General features: G+C 35.8%; 4 protein-coding genes across 5 annotated transcripts; 1 reads left to right on the forward strand and 3 right to left on the reverse strand.

The window, feature by feature from the left end:
* Positions 1-781: 781 nt before the first annotated feature.
* LOC136820934 (uncharacterized) lies at positions 782-4,185 on the reverse strand. The gene is made up of 4 exons (XM_067077170.1): positions 3,995-4,185; positions 2,800-3,675; positions 2,023-2,226; positions 782-1,263 (listed from the first exon to the last, which is right to left on the reverse strand). The coding sequence occupies exons 2-4, from the start codon at positions 2,944-2,946 to the stop codon at positions 943-945; spliced, it is 672 nt and encodes a 223-aa protein (XP_066933271.1). The 5' UTR covers positions 2,947-3,675; positions 3,995-4,185; the 3' UTR covers positions 782-942.
* Positions 4,186-7,709: 3,524 nt separating this feature from the next.
* LOC136820937 (uncharacterized) lies at positions 7,710-9,962 on the reverse strand. Its single transcript, XM_067077171.1, has one exon. The coding sequence runs from the start codon at positions 9,960-9,962 to the stop codon at positions 8,379-8,381; it is 1,584 nt and encodes a 527-aa protein (XP_066933272.1). The 3' UTR covers positions 7,710-8,378.
* Positions 9,963-13,512: 3,550 nt separating this feature from the next.
* LOC136820920 (uncharacterized) lies at positions 13,513-14,911 on the reverse strand. Of its 2 annotated transcripts, XM_067077156.1 has the most exons (3): positions 14,832-14,911; positions 14,098-14,326; positions 13,513-13,980 (listed from the first exon to the last, which is right to left on the reverse strand). In XM_067077156.1, the coding sequence occupies exons 1-3, from the start codon at positions 14,905-14,907 to the stop codon at positions 13,590-13,592; spliced, it is 696 nt and encodes a 231-aa protein (XP_066933257.1). In that variant the 5' UTR covers positions 14,908-14,911; the 3' UTR covers positions 13,513-13,589. The 2 variants fall into 2 exon arrangements, with proteins under 2 accessions (XP_066933257.1, XP_066933256.1); XM_067077155.1 differs by having other exon boundaries at positions 13,513-14,326.
* A 3,875-nt stretch (positions 14,912-18,786) lies between these two features.
* Positions 18,787-22,439, forward strand: LOC136820945 (uncharacterized). The gene is made up of 3 exons (XM_067077179.1): positions 18,787-18,944; positions 20,028-20,085; positions 20,485-22,439. The coding sequence occupies exons 1-3, from the start codon at positions 18,870-18,872 to the stop codon at positions 20,955-20,957; spliced, it is 606 nt and encodes a 201-aa protein (XP_066933280.1). The 5' UTR covers positions 18,787-18,869; the 3' UTR covers positions 20,958-22,439.
* Positions 22,440-23,880: the final 1,441 nt, after the last annotated feature.

The raw sequence follows: 23,880 nt of genomic DNA on the forward strand, positions 1-23,880 counted from the left end.
TTCCCACAGTGGGAAGGAAATTTTTTGTCGAAATCTGAATTGGGATAGAAATTTTATTCTCCCAAGCTTAAAAAATCCAGTAGGAATGGTTTTGGAGTGCAATTTTTTACAATGAATTTTTGAAATGGGGATATATAATGAAAATCAATTTCCGAGTAGGGCTAAAGTTTTTGAATTACAATTACATTTTCGATAGGGCTGGGGTCTAAGCAGGGATGTATTATAAAATCAAGAGCGAAATCAGAAGATAAAGAAGATGATATTATTTCATTGCATAAAATTCACATACATTTTTGTTATGATTTTTTATAAGAAATTACATAAATCTAAGCGAGTCTTGTGATCACTAAAAATGTTCATGTTTAAGCTTTTCTTCACATGTACGTAACATTTTACTTAAAACCTTGAAGGGTGGGGAATTTCCTTAAAGTCTTTTAAGGCCTTATGTAGAGTTTGCTTACGTTAAAAAAGTTTTGAACGGAAGGAAAAGTCACGTAAGACCCTCTTAATCAACAAAAACTCTACATAATGTCGGGAAAACTCCTAAAAGATTTTCAAATTTTAAACGAAGAATATTGATTTTTTTTAAATTAATGTCATTTATAATTAATAATATTAAAAATAATATCCCTTCAAGCGTTGTATTATATCTCAAAAGTGCGATACATTGAAGGGAAAACTAAATAATAATTTCAAATAAAAAAAAACCGAAGTTAAATCGAGCTACATTTTTGAGGCTCAACATAATTCTTAAAACATTTAAGATTTTGCAAACTTGAGCGTTGTGATTCTTAGAGAGCTCTTATATAAAAGAAGACAATTTCAAGATTCTACAAAGAAGAAGCTAACAAAAATAAGTTAATAAATTTGATTGCGTAAAAGAAAAAATTAAAACTCGCAAACCAGTAGGAGCAATATTCCATGAATTCATTTTTTAAGGTCTCAATATAAACCTTTTCTAAGTTCTTTAAGAAAACCGTCGTTCAATAACATAACCGAGTAATTCTCATGATACCATCGTTCTCCAAGTGCATTTGTAGTAAAAAATGCAACCTGAACTTTATGGTATTTTTCCACTGGATGGAATGTCACACGATGCAATCGAAATTGATTTTTAGGGCAATAAACTTTATTGTCATGAGGATCGTATTTATAAGCTTGTTCCCCGGAGTCATGTTTGAAAACGCCCACTCGAATAATCAGAGTGCGCCCTAATTTCCACATTACGTTCCACAAGTTCTTCCATTTGGTGTGCAAGTCGCCCTGTAGATTGTAAAATGAAACATATCTTTTAATTACGATCCTAGGTAGTGCAGAACGTTGTTTTAACATTCATCTAACGTTTTATGAACGTTAGGGGTGTCAGATGGACGTTGCAATGATGTTCTACGCGTTCTTTTTTATAAGAATACACTTTATACGAATATCCATGATGAAAATGACCAAAAAATTAAGAACATGCTAAGAATATCAACATCATGAAATTTTGCTACTGAAGCTAAGAATGTCATTTTCAGAGCAATCATAATTATAAATTGTCAATTACCCCCAAGGATCACTCCTTTCGCAAAAATACCAACAATACACCTTTTCGATCATAGTCGCGCGGGCATTTTTTTGTCCGCTTTATCCCACTAAAACCGTCCCAGTCCTTATTTCGCATCAATAGACAATAGAAAAATGCGTCAAAAAAGGATTGGGACGGTTTTAGTGGGATAAAGTTGACAAAAAATGCCCGCGCGACTACGGTCGAAAAGGTGTATTACAGAGACTTTTAGAGATATGAGTGATCAGGTAGTTTTTTATGGACATGGAATAAGCTTTTTTCCCACACGACCTTAGTTTACACGTTCGATTGTAGATAAGAGCTGTTTGATTGATTTGGCTCAGCGTCAAAATTTTAGGACCTGCCCAGCTGGCACACAACGTTGTTTGAACGTTTTTCGAACATTCACAACGTTCATATAACGTTAGATGAACGTTGAAACAACGCTGTGTGCCAGCAGGGTGTTCTCAACTTACATTGAGAGGCTGGCACTCCGTATCCCTAAAATTTAATTCGACGCGATGAAGTTTTGGTCCGTCCATTCTAAACTCAAATCTTCTTCCACGAAGCAAGGTCACTTTGAGACTAGGTATATCTTTGAAGACTCCTGTTGCTTTGATTGCATATTTGTTTGCAGTCCGTATCCCTATGTATCTTCCATGTGATGTTGTAAAGGACACCTGGAAAATAAAAAGAAAGAGTTTTCAATATTACTTTATGCATCCTTTAGTCACCCAAGCCTCACTGGAATTTCGCCCCTGGTGGGAAGTTACCATACAATATCGGGTTTGTTCTCATCCCCATTTGGAATCCAATTTTAGTCGTCTAGAAACCTTTGTGCACTAACTCCAAACAAAAGAAAAGTGTCAATATTTGCATTTATAATCTTTTTCCCGCTCAAAATAATTCTTGAGAAAAACATGTATGTGGATTTGTGTATTGAAAGTTTTTCATTTGAGTTGATTTTGTTTTGAGAGTTTGTTATTGCTTGATAAATTGTTTTCTCGCTACGCAAGTTTCTGCGTAGCTAGCCCCTGTATCTATAAGACTGGAACACCGGATTCTTCCAGTCGTTTATACAAACTAAATCCCGTATATTATTATTATTAGTATTACACGCATTATAAACGACTCCAGTCTACTTGTTATATTATATATCAATAATTTCATTTTAAAACCCCGTTATAAAAATGCGAATTAATCAATTTACGGCATTTTGCTTTTCAAAGAAGAACATAACGGATCAGACCTACCTTTCCTATGTGTTTTACAGCCTCCAAGTAACTCTCTTCAACATGATATATCTGCTCCGCTGGCTTTATTGGCAAGCCGTATTTAATCAAGTCTGGCCAAGCATTTTGTTTGAAAACGAGACTTGATTCAAAATAATATTTCCCCATATAGATGAAGACACCAACTGGCACAAACACGTGATCTGCTAACTTAAAGACAGCATGCCTTTCAGAATCTTCAAAAGTTGATTCAGTAAAATTCTTAAAAGTCCATGGTAAAGTCTAATTGTTTCTTCTGTGACAAAAGTAACCTCTTCTCCATCTCAATAACAACTCGAGGCTCGTGAAGTGGTTCTTTGGTGGAAAGATATTGGTGAGCCCAAAACGGATGAAATTGGAGATGATCATGTATTTGAACCTTGTTATAAACACCAAGTAATGAAGAAGCATACCCATTATACTCATGATGAGCCAATTCAAGACAAGGATAAAATTTCCCAATGATAACAGTCTCAAGATGAGTGACACCCCCACCGTCCGTCTTGAAACGCAAATAGAAATGTGGATCCTGGAATGAATATTGTTTTGCCATCATATATGTCCCTTTATATTGTCCGATATAATAAAGTGGTTTGACTGTAGGATCTTCCTTTGGGGCACATCTCATTTTCGGGATATAATGAGGTCCTATACCAGCAATTTTTAAGTACGGAACTTTATGGTTTTTGGTCATTAGATGTCTCAGGTTGTCAGGAATATCAATAAATCCTTCTTCGCAAACGTAATGCCATCTGCTGTCTTTCTCAACAATGTTAGCAATTAACTTTGAATATTCAGGTGCTTTGGTTTTGTCGTATAGTAAAGATCCAACATTGATCTCTTTCGTCTCATAATTGACTGTAAAAAAAGAGGGATATCCAGTTTAAAATCTTCCATTTCAGATTTATTTCATAGGGATTTTATAAGCTCTCTCAGTAGTTTGCAACATCGCGTGGTGAGGCGTTTCTTGGCGTTTGTGGAACGATTTAAGATTTCAAAAACAAAGATGCGTGATTTGATAAAATAATTTTTGTCTGACACGACGTAATAGCGTGATTAGAGTTATTTCGGCGTGCTGACGTAATGAGGGCCTCCACTGGGGAGCCTATTTTATTGCAAGCCATTTATAATTAATCTAGTTATGCGAGCGGACCTTTAGTTTTTCTTATATACTTACATTTTTGGGAAAACATCGATGGGTGACAATTTTCGCAAGAAATCCATCCTAGGAAATATTTAAAAGTTTTTTTAAATTACTAATCTAGATTCCTGCTCATTGTCAGCTAAGTGTGAATGATATGAAAATATAAGTTTCACTGTGTTATTTGAATGATACAATTAAAAGTGATAGAAGGGACTTTTCGAAATATTCGCATGTAAGTTAATTAGGACACGGATTATTGTTGAAGTAAGAAATTCTCGTAAGAGGAGACACTGAGTGGTGGCAGGGAGGCAGGGGAGGTTTTTCAAAGGAGCACAGAAATACAAAGGGTGCAAAAGACGCTTCTAATTACTAATTTGGCGCCTTTTTGCTCGTTTACACCTTAGTTATGGCAGTTTTCGGCCAAAAAGAGAGAAAATACCCAAAATATTACGCTTCGGGTAATTTTGTAAAAATATTTACTTTTCATAGGGGGTGCCAAAATCAAAATCTTCTAAAATTGCCTCCCCTCCCCAGTCGACCCACCACGCTACTGACTAAATGATGGCTCTGGGCCTGTTAAAAATATATTTGCGAGTGGAATATTATCTAAAATGAAAAAAATCTAAAACGTGAAAAAATAAAGATGAAAAAAATGAAGAAGAAGAAAATAATTTTTTTGTTATAATCTCCACTGAAGATTTTATTGAGACTTTTTATACCTATCTCCCAAAGAGTTATCAAGAAACAAATGTGCCAATAGTTTTTCATTTTCTTTCCAAAAGATATCCTTCAAATTACTGCGCGTGTCTCTTTGCGATCCACTGCTCTTGATGAAGTGAAGAATAAATCCAGACCCTTTTATAGGGTCTAAAAAAGGTGAACAAGTCGATTTGAAATGTGGTGAATTTGCATCCAAAACTGAAATTCTAATTAATTAAACTAATGAGTTCAATAATCTTCTCAAACCCACATTTTAAGTGGGTTTATGTTTTTAGTGAAAGGTCATTTAGAGTCGCAATTATACAGATTCTCACAATTTTACTTTTTATTGGAAAATATTTCAAAAGATTAGTATATTTTAAGACGTGATGTTTTGCACGATTATGATGGAGACTAGATCTTATTCACACGCTAAAGCATATTGCTTGAGAAGTGGCTGAGGATAGAGACAAGTATGTCTAGGCTTTGGTATGAAATATATTTTGGCTAATCACTTGATAAATTTTTTGGAAAAATTAGTCCACACTACGTACAGTAGATATGTACTAACTATATACACAAGGGTCGCCTACAACCTTTTGTATGGTGGGATGGAGGTAGATTTTCATTGCAAAGCTTTCTGCTTCCAGTTAGATCGAAGGTTCTTGGTGTTGTTGCTCGGCTTCTACCATTTTTGAACTGAGATGAATCCCGGAACAGGAATACTCCTCCCACGACCACCCTACCGTGAAAAGCACAGGTCGAAATCATATATCGACGCTGTGCCGACCAATATCAAGATTCTATTCAGCGCACAATCAACGAAGACAAAAGTAACTATGACGACCATCCAAGATCTTGGATGAAGTTCAAGGTTGATATTTTATTCCCGTCGTTGAAAACACAAATAAAAAATATCATCAATGCTTTTAAACAGAGTCAGTGATAGAGAATCATAACATAAAGTCTGTCTATTATTTCGATTCAATTAAAGTGACATTTCCATAATTAATAGTTTAGCAATTGCTGCTATACATTTGGGGATCATGTAAAAGATTTTTTTCGAAAGAAACTCACTTAAATTACACTTGGAGGTTTCTGAGGAATTCGTAAATAGTAAAATGCATACTGATACAGTCTGCTAGACATTAATAAGGTAATATTTGCTCTTCATCTTTGATTCTTTCCATAGTGATTAGATTGACACATGAGCGATAAAATTTATATTATTGGTCTTCAGAGGTTAATATATTCTTTGAAAATTTAACTTCTGATACCCAGGGTACGACCACCCGTGTATGAAGAAAGTACGCTTTAGCGAAATTAAAATTAAACCCGGATTTAACTTGTACTTTCGGAGGATGGGAATTAGTAAGTAATACGAAACAAGTATGTATTAATTGTTTGGCGGAATTATTGGCTAACTACTCATAATATATGTTTTGGGTAAAATCGTCCCTTTACAAACAGTATATAAAAAAGTGTTGCCTGCAACCATTTCCTTTTTAACTGTAGGGCGGGAGGGCGGTAAAAAATTTTTACACTAGTCTGAACTCAGCAGCTTTGCGAAAGAAGCATCAAAGGTTACGGTTTCCCAATAGGACAGGGTGGCTAATTTGCAGAATGAATGTAAACCAGACATCCAAGGCTAAAGGGCGGTGGGCGTAAGTGCCGAAATAAATTTAAACTCTGATTTAAAACTATACTTTAAATCCCCATTTAACTTGTACTTTCGGAGGATGGGAATTAGTAAGTAATACGAAACAAGTATGTATTAATTGTTTGGCGGAATTATTGGCTAACTACTCATAATATATGTTTTGGGTAAAATCGTCCCAACCGCAGGTATCCCCAAAACACTAGTTAAAGGCTGCAGGCTTAACCACACCTAAACAGTAAATAATGTATTGACAAATCTATGTAAAACGGAAGAATAATGGAAATAGTAAAATAAATAATGAACAAAATAATAGTCTCGTTTAAAATAATACGATTAAATGTTAGATAAATGTGACCCAGTAGCAAAAGGAAAATTTTATTATATTTATCTATTTATTTATTTTTTCTTTTGCACTCCTCTCTAGAATAACCTACAGCACACAACCGGACGACCTGAGACACTTTTGGGGTTGAAACCAGACCGCCGTCAAGGTTTCTGAGAGAACCGAACCGCCGTTCGAAATTCCCTCCAAAGAAGTGACTCCCCTTTATTCGGAGTTAGGAACCCGACCTGAGACACTTTTGGGGTTGAAACCAGACCGCCGTCAAGGTTTCTGAGAGAACCGAACCGCCGTTCGAAATTCCCTCCAAAGAAGTGACTCCCCTTTTCTCAGAGTTAGGAACCCGACCTGAGACACTTTTGGGGTTGAAACCAGACCGCCGTCAAGGTTTCTGAGAGAACCGAACCGCCGTTCGAAATTCCCTCCAAAGAAGTGACTCCCCTTTTCTCAGAGTTAGGAACCCGACCTGAGACACTTTTGGGGTTGAAACCAGACCGCCGTCAAGGTTTCTGAGAGAACCGAACCGCCGTTCGAAATTCCCTCCAAAGAAGTGACTCCCCTTAAGGTTAGGAACCCGACCTGAGACACTCTAAGGGTTGAAACCAGACCGCCGTCAAGGTTTCTGAGAGAACCGAACCGCCGTTCGAAATTCCCTCGAACGAAGTGACTCCCCTTAACTTGGACCCGACCTGGGACATAAACACATACATACAAACAAACACACATAAACACACACAAAGCATAGTAACAAAATTAAAGAGACAAAAACAAAAACTATTTCATAGACATGGACAGCTGAGCATTCTTAATAGACTTCACCGGGTCTCTAATATAGATTTTGTAGCATTCGGAGTGCCATCGGCCAAGTTTTTGGACTAGCCAGGAAGGAATTCCACAATTCGCAGCAGTTGTCGCTGCTCCTGCCCTCAAAGAGTGAGAGGAGTATTTCGTAGGATTTAGTTTTGCTGCAGAGAGAAGCTGTTTCAGTATGGAGTTGAAGGACGAATAAGTTAACGGACTATTTCTTTTCCAGAACAGTGGTTCTGACGCTTTCTTATGCCTAATAGCTAAATAATCTTTCATGGCCATTAGTGGACAGATTTCCGTTCCATTACCGTATACTCTTACAACCGAGGAACTGAACTGGTTAGACTTGGTTTTTCGGAGAGTAATTTTTAAGTGATCGCGGTTGACCTTCATGTCTTTTCGGCGCAGACACGATTTATGATTTAGGGCGGTCCGTGTGTATTCGCTACAACGTAAGAACCCAAAAAATGCGAGAAGTAATGCTGCTTTGAACATAGTTTTTGTGTTAAAATCGATTAGCTTTGTAGTATCAAGTTTGCGCGTCAATTTTTTAACGTGGCATCGCTTTAACGCTTTCTTGACATTTCGCTTAGATTGACAAGCTCGCCGCACCCCTGCCAACAACTGCTTTAACCTATGTCTCCTTCGATGGCTCTTCGAAGTTGTTGGGTCGGGACCGCCATTTTCCATTGTCCAGTTTCGCACACTGTAAACATATGTACGGATACATCTATAAGAAAGTTTTTTTAAATAAGCAAGGTAAGCAATAAACAGTAACAACCTATCAATGTCAGGGCGAGGGGCATTTTCTGGGTCTTCCTTGATGTATTTCTGGAACTCGAGGTACGTTTTGACGCCTTGGTTGTAAGTCTTCTTCGTACCCAACGAGAGTGCTTCTTTTTCGAAAGACTTCACAACCCGATTAAGTTCTTTACGGCGGCCGTCACCTTGATTGGTTCGCTGTCCATATCCGGGAACATCTTTCTGAATCGAACTAACTGTAAACGAGAGATTAGATCAGCTTTAACGTTCTTCTTACCTGGTATGTGGGTTGCCCTGATATTAAAGTTGTTTGTCATACACTGTAGTGTCAAGCACCTTAACATTTTAGCTATAATCTTGTCACTGGAGTAACCTTTGTTGATCAGGGCAACTGTTCCCTCGTTATCACAAAAGACCTGAATGCGTTTACTTCCCCATGCCTGTCCCCAAAAGATTGCTGACAAAACTATCGGGTACAACTCCCTTGCAGCCATGGATGGCATGACATCGTCCTCGTCCCAACGGTCACAGAACCACTGTCTACCGAAACAGCCACCATAACCTATCGTACTGGAAGCATCAGTAAAAAACTTTAGATCACTTGCCAAACTCAGCTCTCTTTCTAAAAAGAAACTTTTACCATTCCAACTCTTAAGAAAGTCTAGCCACATCTTAAGATCCTCTCTGGTGTTCTGATTGATATAAACCTTATAATGAAGCTTTCTGACCGTGCAACTTAGGGTAATCAATCTATGAAGGAAAATTCGCCCTGGAGCAACAACCTTACACGCAAAGCTCAATGAGCCTATCAAGCTCAAAAGCTCTCGTTTAGAGCACTTCTTTCTGGCCAAAAAACTTTCTATCCCCCCAATTAACCTGTGAACCTTTTCATCAGACAGTGAAGCTTCCAGCTTTACAGTATCAAGTGTAATGCCCAAAAACTCAAGCTTCTGAGAAGGACCCTCCACTTTATGTTGTGCTATAGGAATACCTAACCTCTGGAAAAGCTCCAAAATTATATTCAATGACTCGCCTTTCTTGCCTGGTAGTTCAGCCACTAGAAAGTCGTCAAGCAGGTGACATATATAATCTACTCCATATTTCCTAGCAGCAAGCCATTCAAGTGCTTCTGACAGCCTGTCAAACAAAGCAGGACTAGATCTACCCCCCATACTTAGCCTGGTATCATAGTAGTATTTCTCCTTCCAAAGAATTCCAAGAAGCCTAAAGTTCTCTGGACATATGGGAATTATCCTGAAAGCCCCTTCAATGTCGACTTTACTTAAAAAACATCCTTGCCCCAACTGTAAAATATACTCGATTGCTTTGTCAACTGTGACGTACTTCAATGAAAACTCTTCCTTGTTTATAAAATCATTAACTGATGACCCCTCTGGGTATGAAAGGTCCATAATCGTGCGAAATTTTCCAGGTACCTTTTTTGGTACAATCCCAATCGGTTGACATTGAAAATTCTCAAAAGGGGGAGAGTCAAAAGGTCCCATTATTCTACCCTTCCTTATTTCATCCTGCAGGTAAGTATCCACCACTTCTGGGTTATCTCGAGCAGATTGTAGATTCCTCGAGACCTTAGATCTATCTGGACCATAATACCCTATATCAAAACCAAAATGAAATCCTTCAGACAAAAATTCCACAAATTCTCTATCAGGATGGTTTGCTAGCTCTTTTTCTAGCAAAGAAATATTTACAGGGGAGCTCACCTTCTGCATCTGTCACTTCAACTCTTCTGGAGCCTCTGAGCACTTTTTGATGGAGTGATCGTGTCTATTACAATACCTACACATATGAAGAAAGGGACACTGGTTCTTCTTATGGCATAAGCTATAATTGAACTGAGTGCAAATCTCCTTACCTTTATAAAATGCCCTCGCCCTGTTCTTAAGGAGTGGAAAAGTGGGCGAAGAAGTAGACTTACCAGCCCCGTTAGGGGAGCTGTAGCTTTCTTGGGAGGGCGATTCTTGTCTCAGGTTGAACGGACACTGCGCTGGATTGTGATACCACGACTGACAGTGGTCGCAGTAGTTGGCAGAAGAGCTTTTCGCAATCGCCGCATGCAAAGCTTCCGCGTCTAAGGCAGACCAGTTCAATTCCTCCCCCCTTTCACTGTACTCAGCTGCCCTATCCCAAAAATATAAATGATAAAACCAATATGCTTTCCCACTATATTTGCTAGCTACCATTACAATGTTAGCCATATAGTTATCAATGTCAACCACTCTCGTAGGAAAATCGGATGAAATGAGTTCCTTGTACTTCATGAGAGCAATAAGCATTTGGGCAACCTCTAACGTCTGCTTCCCCAGTCTACGTTCCTTGTTTCCATCCCCAACATTTAGCCGAATCTGGCCATCCTCACTCCATACACTGGCTGTCTCCTGGCCTCTGTTCTCAAATCCAGGCAAAAGTTTATATAAAGGTACGTATTTCCCCTGCAAAATCTTGCTCTTGACAGCAGGAGCTACGCTGTATCTCAGAGACGAAGCAGTTCTTAAAAGAGACGTTCTCTTACCCTTTTTCGACTTCTTTCGTTTGGGTGGCTCCTCGTCCGACGAACTCGATTCCGTGTTACTTCCTTCGCTTTCTTCACTGCTATCACTGACTTCCACCATCCTTGATCGTTTTTTCTTCGTAGACGACTTTTTGTTATTTTGTGTTGGTATCACATTAGCATTGATTCGTTTCATAACCTCTTCTACAATTTCACCTATTTGAGGCACAGTTTCTTTGTTTTTCGATTGTAGTGTTTGTAAATCGACACCATACTCAGTGAGTTTTTGTTTAAGTTTTGAGATATTTGAACGAGCTGTACATTTGATCCCCAGATCTTTGCATTTTTGTAAAATTTGCTCGTTAGAAACCATGATTGAAAGTATAAATAAGGATGAAATTCTTTCCAGTGAAATAAAAAATTTTTACACTAGTCTGAACTCAGCAGCTTTGCGAAAGAAGCATCAAAGGTTACGGTTTCCCAATAGGACAGGGTGGCTAATTTGCAGAATGAATGTAAACCAGACATCCAAGGCTAAAGGGCGGTGGGCGTAAGTGCCGAAATAAATTTAAACTCTGATTTAAAACTATACTTTAAATCCCCATTTAACGTTTCTTAGCTAAATAAAACATTCAGAAGAATGGATAGTCTGATAGTCTTTACCTTTCTAAAGATTACTTTTTTGGATTCAACACAGGTTAGATCGCGCTTTACCTTTTATTTGATAAGCGCCACATACAGTATTCGAATGGCATGGTGGCCGCCCTCCGCCAACTGAGTCTTCTTTGCTAATAGTCACGCGACGTCATGTTCGTAATGGCCATCGCATCTCCCTATTCAAGTCGACGCTCTAACTGAAAGCTGACAGGATGAAATATTTTTACCTCCCTCGCTCCCTGTAGTTATGGTTGTAGGCGATCTTCACTTATTTATACTAATATTGTATTTATCGGGACAAATTTTCCCAAAAACTTACTATTTCGAGGATTAGCCATAAATTTATGCCAAACTTATATCTACCGACTCACACTTACTTCTCAGCCGTCCGACTACTTGATTGGTTTCTACCCCTTATCTACATAGGCAAATGGAAAGTTAAATTAGTGAAAAGAAAAAAATTATTTGGAAATAAATTTTCGAGTGGATTGATGTGAACAAAAAAGAAGAAAATTCCATTTCTCGCAGACCCGGTATGATTTTTCCAGCCAATGGGGGTTAAAATAATTCTGACTCGGTGGAGATTGGGAATTACAAGTTTTTTACTGGCTGAAGGTTTGAATTCCATTGATTTCAAGTTAAGAAATTCAGTGGGGTTTGAAAAATAGTTATTTGATTAACAACAACTGGAGTATAATTTTCCACTTGGAACGATATTCTGGCCAATGTTTTTCCAGTAGGAGGAGGTCCAACTGTTCTGTGAGAAGGGGCTGTAGTTAAGGATATTTCTTGATTGTCTAGACTTCAAGATTCGAACAAAAAGACTGCACTGTATTTGTTTATGAAATTTCAAGGTGACAAATTTAAAAGTACAAGTGTTTGCTTCATGCATCAAAGATTGTGGAAATCGGATTTATCGATGGTATAGTTGAGGCACCTGTCGTTTCGGTAATCATCTCAGGAAATGGGGAATAAACCAACCCTTCAAGGATGTAAGTTCGAAACTATAAACAAGAAACCAGAACAGTGATCCACTTTAATTATCAAAATTTCTTAGTCAACACCATCTCAATCAGCAATCAGTGTCAATTTTGACCACAAAACCACAAGTTCATTTAACTGTTAATTACTGTGGTTTCAAAAAAATACTATTAGTGGTTCAGACATTGACTAGCTTCGAAAGGTCACACTATTTTCAAGCCAAACCAATGAAGTGAAGCAATATTTTTTTGTGAAAAAGAATGAAGGATTGAAAGGTCTAAAGGGGATAATGGTACAAAGGTGGTACCACAAGTAGCCACTTTTCGACGGGGCAGGATATTGAAATGCAAAAGTGGTTGTTGTAATGGTAGTTAGTTATGTAAACAGAAAAAATTCAACGATCAATTACAATTCATCAAAATTCTCATAGCAAATTCTTTCTGTAAGGAGCAGAGAATGGTGCCAAGGAAACACTAGTTTAAACTGCTTTTAAGAGTGATGTACGAGTTTCCCAAAGCAGCTTTGAAGTCTCTGATATTATTTTATCAAAGGAATCAACACTCGAGGGAAGGTCACATAAGAAAATTAGCCTTTAAGATATGTGTCTTTTTCGCCCATGGGGGGTACTACCCTTGCCAACCGACGGGGGTGTGCCGCTGAAGTTCGAAAAATGGACTAAAGCTCGCAAAATTTCTCAAAATTTTCTACTTTTTTCACAAAATCTCAAAAAAACGTACCCTACGAAGGACTCATTTCTTTATTTTGGTGTTTTGCAACTCTACGTGGTGGAGGTGAAAAAGTTGGCTTGACCAGTGGCACATCCCACACCCCTTTTTGTCAAAGAACCCCTCCACCGGGTCTTTTCCGGACCTTGGAAATCGTGCCAAGGGTCGTCAAACTAACAGACTAACTAATTTCAATATTCCGCAGGGTTACAAAAAAGGAAAAAGATCTAGAAAAAAATTATTTTCATTATAAAAGCCAAAATTTTGGTTAAAGTACGGGCATGGATCCCAAAATTCGATATTTGACCAATCTTCTTTTAGATTTTCAAAAAGCAGGTGGCACACACCCATAATTTGACGAATCTAATATACCCCTCAGAAACCAACAAAACCTTTTTTCTAATAAAGTCATTCTAACGCTGTGCTTCTAGTCATTTCTTTGGGGATGGATGTATAGGATGGATATAAAACGCAATCAAGTTACTTTAAAAATCCAGACAAATTTTAAGTAAATCAAGTGGGTTTTTATTGATGTTTAGTATATGGGAATTCATCTTCAAAAGTGTTGGATACTTTGTCAGTAAGTTGGTGTATTCCTTCGTCAGCTGTGGTGTGAGGTGATTCAACTTGTTTTTGCCCATTTTCAACATTTTGTGACCACTTTTGAACATCTTGTGACCACTTTTCAACCCGTTGTGCCGATTTTCGAAAATTTTTCGGTGACCACTTTTCCATATCTTTCTAAACATCCTGAACATCTTTTTGCCAACACTCAACACGTGTTTATCCATATTGAACCCTTCATGACTCGATCCTAACTTGTTATTGTTTGGATTCGTGTGTTTTTTACTTGAACCACCATTCAATAAACTTTTGCATATTTTGGAAAGATAGGATTTACCTTTCATTAATTGTTTATTTGTTTTCAATTTCTTGAAGCCACTTTTCAAAAGTATTTTGCCAACTTCAAAGATTTTTGAATGCTTTTTCATACCTTTGAGGAGATTTGGTTCTCTATCCAACACACTTGAACAGATTTTCAGCAAAGCTTGGTGTAATTCATCAATATTTGGATGTTCCTTCAAGATTTCAAAATTATCATTGATATCTTCGGGATCCACGATGACGTCATCTTCAACTTCAACATAACCTTCAGGATCGAAATCATCATTCATCAATTGCTTTTGATAAATGTCCAAAAGGTTTTCCTCCACTTCTCCACCTAAGAACGCAAAAGGTCAAAGATATTTTCAGAATTTTCACCTCTAGCTTCTATCGAAGAAATTTCGAGAAAACCTCATTTTTCTCCATTTTGATGACGTCATAAAAATAAAATCTTTAATAGGAGAAAGCTTTTGACTTTAAATTTTCATCAAAGCTATAATTTGGAAAAATGAAGCGATTCACGGTAAGAAATGTTTGCTAATGTCAGCAGAATTACAAAGTTTCCTACTAGAAGTTATTCAAGCTAATTGCTAATTTTTTTTTCGAAATTTCTCGATTTTTCAGCAAGTGACAATTGACAATTCCCTTTCTCAATTTCTATTTCAAAATGTTTCCAAAAAACCTAAAAAACATTTAGATTAAGGGGTTGAACCTCGTGCCCCAAGGAGCATGAAAAATATTTGACCCGGTGGATAAAAAATAAGAGTAGTTGTGACGTCTCTCTACACAAAGCAGATTTTCAAATTCATTGCAACCCCATTTAACAGTAATATTTTACTTACAGGTTATAGTGGATATCAACAAAAACAGGGTGAGTAGTATTTGTAACATGTTGAATCCTTGCCCTCTATTTTTCATCTGTTTCGGGAATATTGTGACACTCTACTATACAAATTTTATTTCGTATCAAGACAGTCTGGAATATGAATTTGATTTAATTTCAATCAATGGATGAGTAAAATGAAAATCTTAGAGCAAATTGAAAAACCATACCTTGACTTTAAGTCAGAACACTGCTTTTTCTTGATAGTTTTATATCATTTTTGATCACGTACGTGAAATCATCGACATTGATTTAACAGTCCAAATACCAGTCATGACTCAAAGCTGCTAAAATCAATCTTGTGAGATACTCCGTTGATTTTTCTTTGCATTGGAAAACAACACCTTTCCCTCATCATTAGGGACGTTTCTTTCATTCTGTTGAATTGTTCCGAAGTTTCAATCCGTCCCTGTCAAAAATTAAAACAGAAATTCTTCCATCAAAAATTCCTTTGATTTGTATTTCAATTTTAAAAAGTTTTTCAATTGAATTTTGACTGTCTTCAAATTTCAAAATGCGATCATTGATTATTTGTTAAAGATGCTTTGTATTGAAAAAATATACGATCCAATTTTCCGAATTTTTGAAATTTCAACCACCGACCGGAAAAAGCGATTTTGCTGCTCCGTCTGTTAAGGGGGGGGGGGGGGTTTCAGGGGTCTTAAATACCGTCATACCGACAAAATTTTGGGTCAAATACCGTAATACCGTCGGTGAAGGAAGCCTAATACCGATACCGATATTATATTTATGTTTTTTTTCGAAAATAATGAATTTTCAGTTATCAAATCTATTGTGTAGTAACAAAATAGAAACTGTACAAACAAGTCTTGTACTTTATGAGGCCCCCCAGTCAACCCTCAATTCAGGTATTCACGCAACGCACCAATTTTGCTTTTACATCTTTGGTTAAACGATTGTGACCTTATTGGGCTAAATTTAACCTTTTTATGGCTTCTTTTAAACAGATTGACCTATTCTTATACCAAAAACTTTCGCCAATATAAAGTTTTTTGCTAGTTTTGTGACCTTATTCTCGATATCGTCGACTTTTTAATATTTCTTTTATATTGAGAATTAATTTAAAATCGAGGTTTGGGCCAATCATGGTCTGCGAAGCCGTAGACTTCAACACAGGCTTCATAGAGGTGGTGCCGTGGTGCAACTAGAGGACGCGAATTCTAAAGTTTAACCCCCCCCCCCCTATCGGAGGAAAAAAAGTAAATGGAAACTAATAACGCGAGCGAAGCGAGCGCGAAAATTTTTCGGCAATTTTCGCTCTCCTTTGTTATTGAAAAACGGCCTTAATACGCTATTGTTAGCCAAGTATGCCTTGTTTGGTCACAGAATTTTTGATTTTATTTAACACTAACCATTTGTTGGCAAAAATATGGTACGGCGAGTGACGTATCTGCCGTACCCGGTGCGGCGTTCCAAGAGTTTCGCCCAAGAAAAAATTTAAATTTTAGAATGCCTAGATTGCCTGAAAACGCATCATGTGCATCATGATGTGAATTATTTTTTAATCGTTCGATGCTGCACAAGATGTTTTTAGAACTACCTTCTTTTACTAATTATTGAAGGAGTAAATACCGCCTTTACTGTTTCTAAGTTACTGCAGTATCAGTGTATTGTATTGTAGTAGCAATATAAGTGAATACGGAGAGACGATCATATCATTTAGTGCTGACGGAGAAAATTTTATCTAGACTCATTTGGATGCAGTATTTGCATCACAAAAGTTGTCATTAAAAAAATGCGCCCGCAGAAAAATAACAAAAATATTTGTTTAAATATCGTAAAGTTTTGCTTATTTAGAATAACCTCACTATGACAATAAGTCAATATGACATCCAATATTGTGCGAGCGAAGCGAGCAAGAAAATTTTACTGGTTAAAATAGCGGAATAGACTTATCTTTTTTGAAAGTTTTTCTGCATGAAACTAATGAAAAAACTAAAAGGTAAATAGTTTTATACCGAAATACCGTTTTTTATTGATAAAAATATCGAAATACCGCCAAAAAACAGTGAATTTACCGATACCGGGAGAAAATGAAATACCGTAATCCCGTCGTTTTTTTCTCGTAATACCGATTTATACCGGGGGTAAAAAGGCCCAATACCGTCATACCGTAAAAGTGAAAACCCCCCCTGTTAAGGTTTTTGCCTAAATTCACAGAGAACTTTAATGAATTTATGGTATCTATTGTTGACCTGTTTTTTCCCTCTCCTTTTGTCATTCAAAGTTTCATCGGCTTGGTAAAACCTTTCCATACGAAAGGCAATTCAAACTAAACACAATTGTATGGAAGTGTGGATGGAAGTTTCTAAGGAAAATTTTAATTAAAGTTATATGCCTGAAATTTCCACAAGTACACATGAAAAATTTTGCATAAGCTCCAAAAATCTATAAAATTCAGGCTCAATTAATTTCCTTCAATTAGATTAAATTAGATTATTACATGATAAAAATATGACATTATTCTGCATTTTATATTATACTATAACTTTTGATAACAAGGTTTTTATTTTTGCGAATCGGGCAAACGGGTTTTCTCTATGGATAAAGTGGCGAGGTATAAAGATATAAAGACTATTTTACAGTACACGTTTTTTTTATAAGAATATACTTTATAAGAATGTCCATGATGAAAATGGCCAAAAAATTAAGAATATGACAAATATGGTAAGAATATCACCATCATGGAATTTAGCAACTGAACATAAGAGTGTTATTTTTAATGCATTTTAACCTGTAGATTGCCAATTTCGATCTTAAACTAAGAATACCGTAAGAATATTTTTGGATGATTTTCGCCAAAAAGTTAAAAATATCCATGATGAAATGAAAAAACACCATTCTTATAAAATAAAAGCGTGTACACGTTTTGTCATAAGGACATCCGAAATGTTTAAGGCCTTTGTTGCGTTTACTAACTATTTGAGCTTTAAGCCCTAATTTTTTTTGAAATGTTCTCATTCTCACCATTTTGATTTTTCTATTTTTGTCCATTTCACTACTGAGGAATAGAGAGTTTGAGAGTCCAAAAAGCCAACTTTGTCAACTTGTTCATAATATTTTGATCATCAAAGTGTTTTTATATAATGGCTATTTAGGCGAGACAAATTTAATTTGTTGTTCTACGGGCCCGACCGACCCAATTTTTGCTGATATTGAAAAAATAATAATATTGAATTCCACTGCAGTTAATCTTGCACACTGGTTTTTCGAAAGATTAACCATATTTGAAAAGCTGAAAATTTCTACCACAGACTTTCGCAAGAATAAAATTACAAATCCCAAGCACTTCAAATGAAAATATGAATTTAATCAAAATAAGGGTTAAACTTTTGAACAACTGAAGAAAATGTTTTGCCGACCCTCAATTACAAAAAATATATTTTGATTTTCTCGATGACCTAAATTTTCCTGATAATCTGCCCGTAGAGCAACAAATTAATTTGGTATCGCCTTATACTGAGACGGAAAAATCGTCTGAGACGAGTAGTTTGTCAAATGTGATCTTATCCTATTTATTGAAACATGAATGGAAAATCATCCATAATGCTCATTTTCTAAATTGGTCCTCTCAGACAAATTAATCGTCTCAGTATAAATAGAACTTTAAGTTTGTTCTTATGAAAAAACGTCAAGCCAAATCAAAACTCCTTTTTACCTCTATACGTAAGTCAAATTCGAGAGTATTGTCATCTCATTCAATCGGTTGCTGAAAGAAGCTGTTGGCGGAGAAACGGACAAATTCAATTCATAAGGCTGAGCAGAGGAATTGAATTAGCTTATAAATAATAAAATTTTGGTTATTATTTAATATTCATTGAAATTGAATCAGAGCCGAAAAGGGATTGTTTGAGTAAAAATATATTAATTTTGAACAATTTGTAAAGAAAAGATTTAATTTCTATCGAAATAAGGAAAAAACTAAAATATTTTGATAAAATATTATGTTCCGTTGTTGTCTTTCTATCAGAAAGCAATGATGTTATATACGTTACAAAGTATATTTGTAATATTCTCTTGGAATATAGGTTACGGGTTTGCATGTCAAAAGGTATGTTTATTTGAAATATAAATTACTGAGGGGGGCGGACGGGGTTTGCGATTTCTGAAATACCGAATAATTTTGCCAAAATTTCTGAAATTCCGTAAAAAAATACTTGCGATTCCGCTAACGATTTTCTGGGTATTTTTCCTCGTTTTGACTGATTTGATTTTTCATGTATGAATTCCGAAAAAGGAGGATAAAAACTTTATAATACCGAAATTTCGAAGCAAAATTTCATGGATTTCTGATACCAAAACAATTTCAGAATTCCAAAATACCGACGAAATTTTGCCCGATTTCCGAGAATCTGAAGAAAAAAGAATCGATTTCTGCAATTCCGATACACCGTATGACTCCCACTTTACTTTACTAGCAAAAATAAAGCTGGCTCTGAAAGGAAGATTCCCTGAATCTATGAAAAATTCCCAAAGATTAGATAAAATATTTAGCGTTCAAAGTAATAAAGATCAACACCAAACATTTGCGTTTTTCATTGGAATCGTGCATCTGTTACATGCTATTTTCTATTCAATCTAAAGAGATAAATGCTGCAGTGATGTAGGAGAACAACCTACACTAACATCACGAATCCCTATTTCATAGGACTTCATCTTTCATACACGTTTTTTTTTTATTAGAACCCCAGTTTATAAGAACATTGAGGCTGAAATTCGACGAAAAATTAAGAACATCGTAAGAACACGCCTAGCCTCAGTTTGGAAAAAAATGATAAGAAACTAAAATTTTTTCCTCTTTTCAAGCAGTTTTAACCGAACTTAGGGATGGATTTTCTTAAATCGAGAGTCAAATTCTGTCCAAATTTTTGAAATTTTACCAATATCAAGTGCTCTTTATTTTGCATATATTGTCTATTTAGAGTAGTCTGAAAAATTAAGAACGCATTTAAGGACATTTTAGGTTGAAAATTGTTGGCTCAACCAAATTTTAGGTGTTCTAATAAAAACAACGTGTAGTGTACACTTATGGAAAACGGATTGAGGAGATTATCAATGGTGAAACTATTTCAATAATTGAATAAGACTTTAAATTTTTCATAAAATCAAATAATATGGTATTCCTTTTATTTAGATTTTAGGAGTGCCGAGAAATAATCATGGAATCAAACCGATTTTGCTGGTCGACGAAGGTAAGACTTTAAGCGCATGTCTTAAGAAAAGGAGAAAACAAAATTTTCATTTCAACAGCCCCTGCCACCGGAAGAATTAGTAATATTATAGTCCCGAGTATTTTTCACTTTCTTCCCTAGCTTTCTGGCTTGAAACAATTGAATTCAAATCTCAGTCTTAAAACCATATGAATATCAATCCACATCGAGTTTCAGTCCGTTAATTTTATCCCAATCGTGTTGAAAGAATCTTGCCATGTCTATGAAAAGGGGCTATTTCTTTCACTCTTTAATGTGGTTGGATCTATCCTAACCTCGTTAAGATCTCACCATTTATTTTGCCTTCCGTCACCCACCAGATTAATTTTCCGCCAAACTTTACATATCATATTTGTCAGGTCAGCAAAATTGTAATTTCAGAAACTGAAATCACCAAAGGCAAGCTTATTGCAATTGTCCCTGTTTTGAGTCCAGAATGGTCTGTCGCATTCAATATTAGATTAACACAAGCTGCTGGGAGTGTACATAGAAATATCTTTCGAATGGCAGAAATAGATGAGAACGGCTTTACCCATGGCACTCGCATACCTGCTGTATTTATTTTGAAAGATACGTCAGATCTGAGCATTTACAGTCCTGTTAACGATGACCCGCATAAATCTTTCAAGATCCCAAATTTGTTAATGAACCAAACATATCATGTGTTAATTCAACAAAGATATGTTAGCGGTGGTGATTACAAATTTTCAATCATCTTTGATGGCGTTGAAGTTTTTTCTCAAATCAACACAAGTGCTCGTCAATTTTATAATGTCAAAGTCTACAACAGTGATCTTTGGTATCAAGCAGCTTTTGGTTATATTAGTAAATTTGAATTAACCAATTTTCTTTGAAACCCAACTAAGACTAGGAGTGGGCTATAAATGAATGTTCGTTCAAAATATGTCAAACTAAATTTTTTGAGGTCTAAATTGTCAGTGTACACTGGAAAAGAATGTTTTGTATGATCTTTTGAATAAAGAAAGTGGGAAGCCTTATTCAAACCCCACCTTATAGATCCATACAGCAACTATTTTTCATAGTTCTAATAAAGATGATTAGAGGTCAACAGCAGTGAATAATCATCGGTTTTGGCTAAAGTTTGGTACAGATGTTCTTCAGGGTAGGTTCTTAAGTTTGCTGTGAAAATATAGCTTGAAAAAATATTTAGGGTCTTTTGGCTGTATCCTTTGGCCCTTGATTGACTTGAGAGTTGTTGAGTTGACTTGGGAAACGCAAAAATCGTCATACAATGCTGTAATTCGGCAAAGTCCCTCTTCAGAGATTAAGTAAGATAGTTGCTCTTTGAATTTTACGAGAAATTCAACTTTCCTGTTTGGAAAGTCTTTCTTAGTCTTGAATCTATAGGCTAGCAGTCGCCATGGTCGATTTTAAACTTAGCTATCAAAGTACTGCATAATACTGGATAATGGACTGTACTTAATATTTACCTGGTAACAAAAAAAGTTATTGAATATAATTCCTTATTTTGAGAAGCAAGTTGGACTTTGTTTATATTTTGCGACACCTGACTTTATCAAAATTGAGAAATGGGCCTAGGGTTGTCCTAAATTTCAAAAATATTTTTTGCGGAACTTTAGAGTGCGTATACCAAATTTTAGCCAAATTCAATGGTTCGTTGTGTCTACAGTCAATTTAGAAACTTTTTCAACGAACCACATTTCTGTCTCACCAGGATCTGAACAAGGGGCTCCCATTCTTTTTATGTGAGCAATATCACAAAAGTTCTTTTTAATCCTATCTAGTAAATATGTATTAAGGAAGTCAAAAAAATCAGTTTGATGTGCGCGCCCAGTCGAGAAAAGTGAAATTCACCCATGTATAACCCACTCCTACCTAAGATGAGAATACCAGAAAAACAGTTGTTAGCATCAAATTATAAAAAAGGTTTCTTTTTTTCCATTTTTATTTTTAAAATTTTATGTAATTATTTTTCTCGAAGAGTGTTGTCCTCGGAACGCTCAGAATTATCTTTTTAACGGTTGATAATTTGTAGCACTGGTTGAAAGAATGCAAGCACATATAATTTGTGTCCAATAGCGCTTAGTTATGCAAACGTCATGATTATCACTTCTCTGATTATACCGAATTCCAATTATTACTTCTTCTTTGTAATTGAGCGTAACTTAAGTGCAAGCGTAATAAACGCAAAGGGTGATGGGATTGAATTTCGGTCAAACAGAATAATCGATGTCTTTTTTTAGATATGCCACTGTATGCTTTTAAAGCGAATCGGATTCAGTTATTTATTCGTTGTTTTTTATAAGAATATAATTTTTCGATTGTAAAATTCCAAATGTAAAAACGCCCTATATTCTGATACAATTTGAAAAATATAATTTAGAAAAAAAGATTATCACTATTGTGAAAATATTTTCAAAAAATAATAAAGATATGGTTACTTCAACCAAGGTTCCATGCTCGCCTTTGCCGAAGACTTTTTGTAATCCCAAGGCAATAGAAATATTTTGTTCTGAAAGACAACGATGATAAATTCTACGTTATTCCCAAGAGCAATTAAACATGTCACACTTTTTCTCTTTCTTTGGAACGTGTTCTTTTATCGAAACAAATAGAAACCAAAAATTGTCGTTTTGACTGCGAGATAAAATTCTAGAATCTGGTTGAATGTGATAAAACGAGCCACAACGAGAGTTGTTTGCAATCAGGCGTTTGTATAAGTGTAGTGAAAACTCGTTGAACGGAGATTAGATATCACGTCTGACTCTGTGACACTCAGGCTATGGTTACATTAACTAGTCATAGCTTTCACTAAATACCCCCACATAAAGATCATGTCAAGCACTTATAAAGCTTTAATGCTTTTTTATGCCATTAAAGATTAAAACATTAAAAAAACAATCAGGAATAATTGATTGATTTAATTATTGATTGATTGGTTGGTTGGTTGATTGATTGATTGATTGATTGATTGATTGATTGATTGAGGCATTTGCTTGAAAAAATAACTATATTCCATTAACAAAATAGTTGAAGAATTCGCAGCTTGATAATTTAATAAAATTTAAGGAAAAGCTGGAAAAGCTTCTCAAAAATATACATTTAAAAAATTATGGTATCATTAGCTTACAGGTTTTCACATCTCCTGTTTGTTTTTTTCTCCTAGTTTCTTTCTTACAACAATATATATCGTGATTATTATTCACTAAATAGACCTTTTCTGATAGTGCCACAGACATCTTAGATTGTAGGCAAAATATATAGTGGTGAATAAATCAACAATGTAACCAATCAGAAATAGCTTGTTTTTCCATTGGCTGCTATATTTCAACAATTTTCTATTGCAACTTTGCCTAATAAACAATAGTCAAGAGGATACTGTGTATGAAATTTATTAAAAAGTTCTGCGCCATCTTAAATAGGGTGAAATAGAAACTAATCCTAGTTAAGGCCCGGCCTCCACTTGCGTACGCTGTGATTGCACTTCTCAAACAAAATCTTCTATTTTATTGGTCAAAAGAAAAATAAAGGAATGCCATTGTGGTCCATTCAGACGTACAGTTGAGAAAAGTTGAAATGCGCCTAAATTTTTTTTCAAGTGCATAGTACTTTTTCAGGATGATCGCAGCGCAGACAATGAAGAGACGTGCCTTCAGGAAGCAAGACTTTTTGAGTTTATAGCTATATATACTTTCACTTTATGGTGTTTCTGTATGACTGTCTGTGTACCTAGTCTAACCACCGTTAAATGCCTTCGGGAAGGTCCATCTTAACTTGGAAAGCCAGAATTGGAGC

The sequence above is a fragment of the Clytia hemisphaerica genome, unplaced genomic scaffold, assembly GCF_902728285.1.
Source record: "Clytia hemisphaerica strain Z4C2 unplaced genomic scaffold, Clytia hemisphaerica genome assembly, whole genome shotgun sequence".
In the NCBI taxonomy this organism is placed as follows: Eukaryota; Metazoa; Cnidaria; class Hydrozoa; order Leptothecata; family Clytiidae; genus Clytia; species Clytia hemisphaerica.

Bases quoted from the DNA above. Each gene is read 5' to 3' on its own strand.
- LOC136820934 (XM_067077170.1), bottom strand. From the start codon at position 2,946: ATGGGGAAATATTATTTTGAATCAAGTCTCGTTTTCAAACAAAATGCT. The intron at 2,227-2,799 runs GTAGGTCTGATC...TTTATTTTCCAG, and splicing joins CTGTAAAACACATAGGAAAG to GTGTCCTTTACAACATCACA. The intron at 1,264-2,022 runs GTAAGTTGAGAA...TACAATCTACAG, and splicing joins CGGAGTGCCAGCCTCTCAAT to GGCGACTTGCACACCAAATG.
- LOC136820937 (XM_067077171.1), bottom strand. From the start codon at position 9,962: ATGCAGAAGGTGAGCTCCCCTGTAAATATTTCTTTGCTAGAAAAAGAG.
- LOC136820920 (XM_067077155.1), bottom strand. From the start codon at position 14,907: ATGAAAAATAGAGGGCAAGGATTCAACATGTTACAAATACTACTCACC. The intron at 14,327-14,831 runs GTAAGTAAAATA...TTGCGTTCTTAG, and splicing joins GTTGATATCCACTATAACCT to GTGGAGAAGTGGAGGAAAAC.
- LOC136820945 (XM_067077179.1), top strand. From the start codon at position 18,870: ATGATGTTATATACGTTACAAAGTATATTTGTAATATTCTCTTGGAAT. The intron at 18,945-20,027 runs GTATGTTTATTT...CCTTTTATTTAG, and splicing joins ACGGGTTTGCATGTCAAAAG to ATTTTAGGAGTGCCGAGAAA. The intron at 20,086-20,484 runs GTAAGACTTTAA...TTGTAATTTCAG, and splicing joins GATTTTGCTGGTCGACGAAG to AAACTGAAATCACCAAAGGC.